The sequence below is a fragment of the Eutrigla gurnardus genome (assembly GCF_963514095.1).
Source record: "Eutrigla gurnardus genome assembly, chromosome: 19".
Classification (NCBI taxonomy): domain Eukaryota; kingdom Metazoa; phylum Chordata; class Actinopteri; order Perciformes; family Triglidae; genus Eutrigla; species Eutrigla gurnardus.
This window is the reverse complement of record NC_139930.1, coordinates 23,177,252-23,188,655: the sequence shown is the minus strand read 5'-3', so window position 1 is coordinate 23,188,655 and position 11,404 is coordinate 23,177,252. Positions and strand designations below refer to the sequence as shown.

Below are 11,404 nucleotides of genomic sequence, written 5' to 3'. Positions count from 1 at the left end.
TCCTCCATCCCTCTCTCACATCCGTCACACCTGCTCCGAGTTACAGCATCTTTTCACCCCATTCTCCTCACCTACAAATCCATAATAAATCCTACAAATAATAATTTATTTAATCTCTCTCTCTCTCTCTCTCTCTCTCTCTCTCTCTCCCACCCATTTCCTCCTGCCGGCAGAGCAGGGCGATGCAGGAGCAGCAGCAGCAGCAGCTGCTCTGACACATTCTGGCGTGACAAACCCACTGAAAAGACAGGAGGAAAGAAGAAGAAGAAGGAGGAGGAGGAGAAGATAAGGAGGAGGGGAGGGAGGTGGAGGAGGAGGAGAGGAGGAAGACACCACAGTAGAGGTGGACCCAACTCTGTCAAAAGGACAGCGGAGGAACGGGGACGGAGCGGAGGAACGAGGAAGAGGAGAAGGGAAGGAGAGCGGAGGGTGTTGCAGCCATGTCAGACACACCTTTGCAGAGGAACGGCACGGCAACAGCACCGTAAGTGGGATGTGTTGTTTATCCTTCCATCTATCTTTGCCTCCATCTCGCTCCTCTCCTCGCCTGCATCCCTCCACCTCTTCTCCCCTCCATCTGACAGGCTGGGTTGTCATGGGAACGGGAGCTCCGTCATGGTGAGGCTGCTGCTCAGTCATGACTGGCGAGGAGACCCGCCGTACACCGTGTACACTCCTCCCTCCCTCTTTTCTTCACTCACCTTCACACTCCAACCTGCAAACCTCCCACCTCACTATACATCAAACCTATGTGGCTTTACCCTCTTGCTTGATTTTCCTTTTTTCTATCGTTCCCTGTGTCTTCTACTCCATCCATTTGGTACATACATGATGTGTGCATGTGCGTGTGCAAGTGTGGCATGTTTTAGCATAGGCAATGTGGAGGCTGCAGGCTTGGGCCAGCCTCTGTGTTTCAGCACAATGCCGCAGAACACTTCTTCCTGTGTGTGAATTTGTGGGTTTGTATGAATGTGTGTGTGTCCATGTATTTTTCTTCTGAGGAGAATCAAATGTCCGTGCAAAGACAGAAGGATAATAAGGTAAAAAGTCTCTTGGTGACTTTCATTTCTAGTGTCATCAATCGAAACAAATGTATTTAAACTTGCATTTAAACAATCGCCACATAATCACAGCCAAACATATCAAGCAAACACTGGCAAAGTGTTAAGAATCGTGTCACATTGGTAGATTTTTGGACTGAAGAAATGTTGCTGTTCAGACAACATTGAGATGCTGACTGTCAAGTGTCCCATGTGTCCCACAAGTAGCCTTCTAGAGATACACATCAGCAGATTTTCAAATCAATCTGACCTTTCAGCTGCATTTCCGGACAAAGAGCATTCATATTTTTACACATCTTTAAAAAGGCACACAAGAATGACAGTACAAGAAGAAATTTAACGTCACAATAAATCCCTTCCCATGAGTTATTGTGTATTTAAAGTGTATATGCGTATTCTCTCTGCAAAATTGTGTCTGCAAGTGATTTTAGTTTTTATTTTGAAAAACAAGACGTCAACGTTTTCCTGTCGCTTTAAGAGACTTGCGTTATGTGACGCATGTAGCCTAAATGTTGCTAGGCTAGCGAGTTTTACAGCTGTACACATTGTCGGCGCTGTTGCACTTACCTATTAAACTATTCGGTTTCATTTAGAGGAGATAAAACAAGTGGTCTATCGACGTCTTCGCCACAGTAATGGACACCGGAAGTCAGTTGTCAAGTGACCGTGACGTGAGACGACGTTTTAACGGTCGGTGGTGGCGAGACCCGGATGACGGTCTGGAAATCATGCTAACAGCGAGAGAAAACCCCACTGTAGTCCCAGATTTTAGCTCCCACAATGGCAAGAAGTGGTCAGATAACAGGAATGAAACTTCTACTGGAGAAAGCCCACGCAAAGGTGAGATACGTGTTTTACAAACCTAGTGTTTTAACGTTTAACAGGATGAGGACTAGCTAAGAAATGTAGTAGCATGAATGCTAAATGTTGATATCTGGCTGCTGTATGAACTGTTGTGGAGAGAAGAAGTGACACTGATAATGAACTGAACACTGAACAGGAGAGTGGGAGTTGTGCTTTAACATCCAGAGCTTTTGTGGGTGTATTGTGTTGTATTCTACTGAAGCTACTGTTGGCTTGGCGACAGACATCGAGGCCTGTCACTATCACACCTGCAGCTAGCTTTCCAGCTGAACAGCTGTCAGCGTTGGGAGGCTTGTGCAACTTGATTTAATGTATTATTTTATAATATATTACAGATAATACAGCTTGTGCAGCGTATGTATACTATAGTGTGTACCCAGCCTGTCGATTTTATTCATGTGTCGCATATCAACAATCGATATAGGACACCCTGTCTTTGTTGATCCTTCCTAGGATTAGGATAAACTTGTGTAAGGTGTATGGAAACCTCTGTAAGATAGGAGGGACCCCTCTCCCATTGCAGATGTTGCAGGTTAGAGGATGCTTAGCGGTGAGTGAGTGTTAACCCTCACCTATAAGCTGAGTGTTAATCAGCTCTGGAACAGGCAGTGTGAGTGACAGGTTGGAGTGATTTGCTTTAACATCCTGTGTCAGAGCCCCACCCATGAAGCAGTGCAGCGAAGCATGAAGAAGACATGCTTTCTTGGTGCATCAATAGTTAATGTTACGGTCGGGTAAATGAGACAGCGCTGTCATGATTCAGTCGGTCTATCGCACCCTATCGTCCCTGATCTCTGTCTGTTTTTCCTCCGTGCTGTGGGCTCATTTTTAATCACCATATAGAGCGTGCTTTCTCTCCGGGTTTGCCCCGCATCAGCAGAAAGACGAGGTAGTATTTGTGGTCATGTAGAGTGCAGACACCACAATGGCAGATGGCCCATTCTCTGCCGCTATTTATTGCACACTCCGGGAAGTCTTACAGGAAAGAGACTCTTTCATAAGTGATGGGATGAATTGAGTGGATTCAGTTTGTAAATGGAGGCAACCCAGCAAGGGCGTCAAATTGACCACCATCTTTCTGTTTTTTCCATCATTATCTCTTGTTTGGATTCATTTTGAATGAGTTGGAATGTAGTTTATTTGTCAATGTCGATTAGTCATTTATCAACCAAACATATTCAACATTTGTTGAGCACAAAGGCAAATGGAAAAAGGTCTGCTGAGAAATTGTGATTCATTATTTTGGGGAATTCAATAGGCGTAATAATTCATCGTTTAGCAAGTTCTCAGCCAATGGAGCAAGTGGAAGGTTATTCATAGAGCACACTTTCACACAAATTCAATTCAAATTGCTTTACAGAGAAAAATATTAAGATGTTAAAACATATAGAGATAGACAAAGAAAATACACCTAAATATATTTGCATAACAGAGTGGGTCTCGTGTGTTATACTCAAATGATCTGATGACACAATATGTAATATTTTTTTTCCTCATCCATCACCACTCCATGAAATGAAAATACCACAGCATGAATTGTAAAGACTGGATAAGAGGGGAGAGAAAGCGGCATTAGGAGAAAGAGGGAGCAGAAAGAGCATGCTGAGGTGCTGATAATCTGAGTGTCTGGAGGCCAAGACATCTGCTTCTCATCTAAAATGCATTTCAGGATAAAACCGATTAAAAGCTACTTCACAGAATTAAAAAAAGGCCTCATAACTGCATGAAGACACAAAGAATTATTCCCTCTCAATATAAAATCATCCAATGAATTGTTATGCTGCATTGATTGCCATTCATGTTGCGAGGAACTGGGTTAATGAGTTCTATTGAGAGGCCAATATGAGAGGCTCTGTTTGCATCTCCAGGATGTATGTCCTGAGCACATTTTTATACAGGCAATGTATGGATTGATCATTGAGTTGGCATTACTTTTTTAACGAAGTTTGCAGAGCTTACCATCATCTTCGAAAGTTATCAGTTTCTGTAGTCTTTGCGGTAAAATAAAAGAATGGACTTTGCGTGGCTGTAGAAGACTGAATTACTGAATTGGATTTCTATCAGTTAGGAAAAAAACAGGGACAGACAATATCTCTAGTTGCTGAAAGTGTCTTCCAAAAGGTCAGCCATCCCCAACCTCCTTTCTCAGCTAGACTTGCCTGGACATTTCTAATTAAATTTAAGGCGACTGTCGCTGTGGGAAAATAAACATACTTGCAGTAATAAGGACTCAATTTTAGTTAAACGGTGTGTGCAGACAGACAGACAGACAGACAGACAGACAGACAGACAGACAGACAGACAGACAGACGGTGGAATACCCAAACACAGCTTGACCTCCCTCAGTGAAGTATAAAATATGAATGAGATCAGGGTCTGGCACTCACATAGCCAAAAATATGTCTGCTTGGTTACTTTTGCTCTCTATCCTTTCTCTCTTTCTCTCTCTCACTCACTCACTTAGTCACTCTCTCTCTCTCTAAAAAACACACACACACACACACACACACACACACACACATGAACTCAATGCAGTAGAGGCCAATCTGCATCACTAGATCTGTTTGAGTTATTTTGAATTGAAAAGTGAACTATGATTGTACAAAGCTCAAGATAGGGAGATGTCTGCGTTAACAACTCACACACACGCACATGCAGTTTTTCTGAATTACTTTCTTTGTCCATATTTGCTCATTCCCTCCTACTCACTCTTTGCATGTTGTTATATTTCTCTCTCTATCTCTCTCACTCTCACTCTCTCACTCTCTTTGTGAGTGTGTGTGTGTGTGTGTTTTCCTGCCTCTGGTTCCACATCTGGAGGCCATTACCTCTGGGCTGGGATGGGGGGTGAGGGGTGGAGGCGGGGCTGGGCTGGCTGTGCAGTGAGGTCATCGCGTAGTCGTGGCGATGCAGAGGAACAATGATGCTGTTGTCTACAACGACGCGACCAACCAACATAACTGATGGCAGAATGAAGTGATTGGAGGGGGAGGGAAAGTGGCAGCACTTTAGGGGGGCGACGGGAGAGTTAAAAAGCACCGTCGAAAACTGAAATCAAAAAGCAAATGTTATAATGAAGTAGACTCATGTTAAAGTATGCTTTGTAATGACAGTGTGAGCGGCCAAACATCATGATGTGATTGGTGCGAATCCAGATCAAACAGAGACCGGCCAGAAGTCCTGGACTGGCTGTGGAGTCAGACAGCTGCAGAGCTGAGCCTGGTTTCATAACATAAACCATATTTTACTTCTACTCCAAACAGGTCACGGTCTTTAAGCTCCATGTCCCCACATTATAGATGCAGTAATGTGTTCTGGAGGAACGGTCCAGGATTTATTTTTCCTATCTTGATGGTGAACCTCAGTAAACCTATGGTATGTTTAACCTGTGCTGTGGGCATTATCTAACAGAAGACACAAACATTAAAAAGTTCTCAATTGTGAACTCTAGCAGTTTACATGCAGGCGGTATATAAGCATCTTGGACATTAAAAAAAACCCAGCAGAAAATATATCCAATATTCCCTCTCCTTTTAGCTCTAACTTCCGTGGAATATGTGTCTCTAAATGCTTGACATATTCCCAGCTAACGTTGTCTGCTGCTTGGTGCTGGGCGGTTAGCTCACAGTGGTTTATCAGAGCGTTTTCACTGAAAACCGCTGAATGCAGTGGCTGTAAACGCCGCTGATGAGAGCGGTGACGCTGAACCAAAACAGCACGTTGCGGGCTGTAAAACCGAAACAATGAGCTGAAATGCTTTCCAACGGAGTATGGTGACGATCTCTGTGGGTTCCTCACTATGAGCGACACCTCATACAGAACGTTGTTTATACAAAGATATTGATCAGCGCAGCTTGAAACTGTAGTAACACTGTAGTGCTGATTGGCCTTGTCAGGAGACAAACAGAAGAAACAACAAATGGGCTCTTTTTATAAAAAGGAGAACATTTTGAAGAACATCCCACTGCTCTAAAGATATATCGATAAGTTTCATAATATATCAGCTGAAGGGTTGAATGATTCAAGAGTGTTTTAATTCAGCTTTAAACTGAATTGAACTGCTGCAGGGATAACATGAGACAGCTTACAGTAGGTTTGTAAACTTGAACTGAAACCAAAACTAGCTGTTAAATAAAAGTAAATAAAATCAAATAAATCTTGCATTCTACTCTTAGTTGAAAGTCAGCTGTGCAATTTATGTAAAGGAGCATACAAGCTTAAAAAATACATCCATCTGTATCAGAAATATTGAAGGGAAATACTTTTTGACTATCATGTACAAAAGGACTAACTTTAGAGATTGCAGCAGATAAAAATGTCACCACTCCTGAATATCGACAAGAGACTTGTGCATTCATTTGGAACGATATAACTTTCTGATTTAAAGTCTTTCAGCTACACTGTGGCTTTACAGGACAAATACTCTCCAGCTGCAGTTATTTTTCTGTTGGAGTAATGCAGTGGCTGTTATGTCTGCGTGTGTGTGTGTGTGTGTGTGTGTTACATGCTTCTGTATTCCCTTAGGAGTCATCCAGGACTGCTGCTGCTGTTTCTCCTTATAAGGATGTCTGCTTGTGGAAAGGAGGGATGGAGGAAAAGGAGAAAGAGAGAGGATGGGAGGGATGGAGGAAGAGGAGCACCAAAAGTTTGAGGAAAAATGGATAGATGGAAGGAGAGACAGGTGGACGATGGAGAGGAGAATGGAAGGAGAGGATGAGGAGGAAGGAAGGGTGTCGGGTAGGAAACAAGGAGGGATGGAAAGAGAAAGAAAAGGTTGGAGGAGTGGGTGAATGAAGGAGGGATGGAGGGCAGCAATGCACCATGGGGGGTATGTCAGAATGGGAGAACTTAATAAGGAGGTTGGGATGTGAGGAGAAATTGTTGGATATGAAAATGTAGAAAACAGGGCTGCAATGCAGCAAAGGGAACAAGAGGAGTGAAAGAATAAGGGATGGAAGGAAGGATGGAGGCAAAGAATGGAGGAAATTAAATGTTGTTTGAAAAGAGTGAGTGAAAGAGAGGTGGAAAGTTATAAAATGAAGTATAAAAAGTGTAAGAGAGGAGGCAGAGAATCGATGAAACCCGTGAACCTAGAGAAAAAAAGGGGGAGAACAGAATTAGGACACGGTTAACAATGACCTATTTACTGTGTGTGTGTGTGTGTGTGTGTGTGTGTGTGTGTGTGTGTGTGTGTGTGTGTGTGTGTGTGTGTGTGAGAGAGAGTGTGTGAGTGTGTGAGTGTGAGTGTGTGTGTGTGTGTCTGTCTCTGTGTGTGTGTGTGTGTGTCTGTCTCTCTGTGTGTGTGTGTGTGTGTGTGTGTGTGTGTGTGTGTGTGTGTGTGTGTGTGTGTGTGTGTGTGTGTGTGTGTGTGTGTGTGTGTGTGTGTGTGAGAGAGAGAGAGAAGGTGTGCCTTGCCTTTTAAAGAGGTGTTTTTGTAGTTTCTCTTTAGAAACATGTTCCACTGATGTTCATTTGCATACACGAATTCACAGAGAGACACAGTCGTCATCCTTTTTCTTTTTAAATCCTGCTCCTGTTTTTCTAAAGGAGAAGGCTTCGATGGAATAAATGTATGACCAGTGTGACCAGAAATAGGATCCTGAGGAGTAGGCTGTAGGATTGTTTGCATGTGGGCGAAATCACTGCTGTATTCAAAGATCAGAATATCTCAACGATAGTATTTGGCACTTTGTCTATCCTGTCCTTTAATTGGCAGCAGCAGCAGCATCTTTTTAAACTAAATAGCATATTGGTGAAGGCTAGGATGCTGGGAGGAACTTGTTATGTCATAATGCAGTGGCACCACTAGGCCACTTCTGTCCTGTAGAATGATGAGGTTTCTCTTTTGGGTGTAAAGTTGTCATTTCCTGCGATTGACACAAGAGACTTTTGTAGTTGAGAAATGCTATTTTTGACACAACTTGTATCCAAAACACAAACATTATTCTGTGTTTTTAGACCAGAGATGCGCCGATTTTGATGTCTGATATCGGCCCGATACTGACTCAATTTGCTGGATTATACATATGATATACAAAAATATAGACTGTAAAAATCTATTCCTAAATCCCTAGAAGGTGTGTGGTGGTGTCTGTATCTGCAGAGACGCTGGCCACTGCCTGTATTTTCCCTTTGCTTATTATTTTGCTGTGTTCGGGACTCTAATGGGCATTAGAAAAGAGTATTTGGAGCCCACCAGGGGGGTGTGACCCCCAGCCAATCAGCAGGACGTGCAGCCTGTTTCCAGGTCAAACACCCCCAGACATCACAGGTCTAATCATACACAGAGCTAGCAGACAGGCTGTAGCAGGAAGCGCCGTGAAACAATCAGAAAATAACATTTATTCTTCTGATTCACAGCATTGTGCTTCCTCTCTTCATTCACTCTCTAGTTCACTCAACCACCACTGCCCTCGCTCTCCCTCCATCTCTTTCTCACACACTTGTCTGCTTGTTGAGTCAGAGAATAATCATTTTGAATGTGACTACATATAATTCACTTAATGTTGATTTCCCACTGTCGCATTTCCGCTTTTAAAATATGACAAATTGCTCCTGCTTCCCTTTTCCTTACTGCTGCTCTTTCACTTCTGCCCCCTCTCTTCTTACAACCCCATCACCTTCATGCCATCACTCCTCTCTTCCTTCGCTTCTCTCCGTCCCTCTCAGCTGCTCCTCCCCAGCTGTTTAATCACACATGGCTCATGCCTAAAAAAGAGAGGGAGGGAGGGAGGGAGGGGACAAATGGGAGGAGAGACAGAGCGCAAAAGAAAGAGTGGGTGATAGACTGAAAGAGAGAGAGAGAATGCGAACAGCGGGGTGAGTGTGAGGCACATGGCCAGTGAATGAGAGATCTTTGCTTCCACTCGGTGTGAGCTCCTTCTCCCACTGTCTCCTTCTCTCTGGTTGGATTAGCGCTGAGGAAGGACCTCGCCTGGATACTCCTCCTCCTCCTCCTCTTCTCCTTCTCCTCTACCTCCCTCCCCTCTCCGCCTCTCTACCTCTCCGCTGAGGGACTCCAGCTCTCAGTCTTCACAGATCTCACTTCTTCTCCTTTCACCCCCCTCTCCCCTGCTTTCCCCCCTCAGGATGTCGTGTGAGGAGGCTCAGCTCCACAAAGAGAGGCTGCAGGCCTTGGCGGTAAGTCAGAGAGTGTTTTCAAAACGGTGCGTTTTTTTAGCTTTGCTCGTTTGTTTCTTTGACCTTCTGCCTGTTTGTTTTTGCTGTCTGTCTGTCTGTCTGTCTGTCTGTCTGTCTGTGTCTGTGAGTGCATTCATGGCCACCGTGTCTCACCTTGACTGCATCTCTCTCTCTCATTCACAGTACAATGTCTCGCCTAACTGTCTGGCACCTCAGTTCCTGCAACTATGTTAGTCTCTCTCTCTTTCATTGGTTCCCTCACTTTCCCCATTCTCTGCCATGCCGTATCTGCGTATTCACATTATTCATTATTGTCCCGTTCACATCAATTCAGACTCATGTAGAGGTCGGGGGAAAGTATCTGTTTCTGTCTCCGTACCAAAGTTAAAGTTTGTTGAACTTTGACTAATGAATTCCTTTGACGTAAATACAACAGGCGGGGCTCTTGAGTTACCTATAACGAACAAACCTTTAACCTGAAGATAAATTGGCTCCATCACAATAGAACTGATATCCAGGGTACAATGTTTTCTTCTGTGGTGGGAGGCTAAATGCTAATGTGACAAATAACATTGTTCACTGCATGTTAGTTTAAAAATCACAATTGCGTCACTGTATCTTTTTAGTTGTCCAATTAAAAAGTGAATAAGTGTATCGTGTTGGGAGACCTATGACATCATAGCCCCCTACACCCATTTGTATTGCACAAAACAGAGTGATTTTTGTTTTGCAGCGATTGTGATGTACTTCTCTCACTATGCTTGTGCCCTGCACTGCTGCTTGTGTTTGTCTCGTTGTTCATGTCGGCTTTCATCTTCTTCCATGTCTTTTTTTGGGGGGAAACTAAGTCGGAGGAAAGTTGGTGGAAAATCAGCTTTTTTTCTTTTTGGCCAGATGTCTGAGGTTTTTTACTTGTATTTGCTTCTCGAATGATCTCAGCTCCGAGGTTGTCCAGAATCCGTTTTCGATTCTCGCTCGTTGTGTTTCGTGATCACGGAGGCATGTGCTGAAGTGTTTGGCTCGGTACTGATAGGACTTCAGAGCAACAGTTAGACCAGGATTCACTGCCTGCGACTAAATTTGGCGCCAGCGAGCAACCACAGCATACCACACACATTCAAGACACACAGGAATACACAAGCACACACACACACACACACATTCATACACAGAAGTGGGGTGAACAGCAGCAGCAGCAGCAGATGGAGAAACTATTTTGGCCACGTTGAACCATGGCAGCCGTACCAGGCTGCGTGCACTTAAAACCGTCGGGCACACAGTAAAGAAAGCCAGTGGAAAGTTTGCCTCTGTGACAATTTTGAGTGGAGAGGAACGGAACATTTCTGTTTATTGCATCAGTATTGGGCAAAATGCGGCTAAATCATTGATTAGGATATTGTGTAAATTACTTTAGAATATTAATAAAAAATAGTCTGGAGGCAGCAGTTGTAACACTATCAAGAACGCTCTATTTATTCTCTCCTGAAATACTATCCGAGATCGTATTGAAAGTAAATGCAGGCTATGTAAATAATATGAGCCTCTTTGTCTCCTCCAAACGAGCATCTGTCTTGTCTCAGCTCTGTGTACACAATATCAAAGACAATAACAGCTCTATTAGCCTTCAAGACCTACCAGGCACCTTAATAGAGAAGGGTTCTGATTACACTATTAGTGCTAACGACTCTCTGAGGCAGCGAAGCACTCTGTAAGCCACAGACGCAGCCAAACAACGCAGGTCCAGTGTAAATACAGAAGCTGGACCACGTCTTTCCCAGAGCAAAGGGTTTTATAAGACCTCTTCGGACTGTCAATCAAAACCAAGCATCTCCTAATCCGGCGGCTGCTTCAGCACAGCCAAAACACTGGATTATAGTTGTTAAAGTGCTGAAATGAAGACACTCAAATTGATTTTATTGACGGATCTGTAAAACTAAATTTCTGGACAAAGCACCACTTTACATTTACGAAGCTGGCCCTCGTGAAAAGTAGATTATATTTCCTTCAACACACAGTATTTAGAATAGAAGTGTTACTGAACCCCTGTAGAGAGTTGTACAGTACTCACTCACACTGTCTCGGGTCTGCAGCTGATATGTTAATGATTTAATCAATAATTGATACTCTGAGACCTCATCAATACTGAAGCAGATCTCGACCAAATTGGAAGCTTCCGCTGAAATCAAAGTATTAGACCAGTCATCCCTGGATTCGAGCTGTCCGGTCTGACACTGTTTTTTAATCATTTCATCTGGATTATGATGGAGAGTTCCTTGCCACATTTATCTATTGAATTGGACCCAAGCACATCACTGTCAGCTGCCATGTTAATATTCATT

The 11,404-nt window shown here is 43.6% G+C and overlaps 1 protein-coding gene across 1 annotated transcript in view; it reads left to right on the top strand.

The window, feature by feature from the left end:
• Positions 1–338: 338 nt before the first annotated feature.
• The window catches only part of palm2akap2 (PALM2 and AKAP2 fusion), a 61,662-nt gene continuing 50,596 nt past the window's right edge, over positions 339–11,404 (top strand). The window contains exons 1-2 of the mRNA XM_084034475.1: positions 339–484; positions 9,014–9,065. Of these exons, the coding sequence (XP_083890601.1) occupies positions 441–484; positions 9,014–9,065 (96 nt within the window). The 5' untranslated portion in view covers positions 339–440. The remainder of the gene's footprint in view (positions 485–9,013; positions 9,066–11,404) is intronic.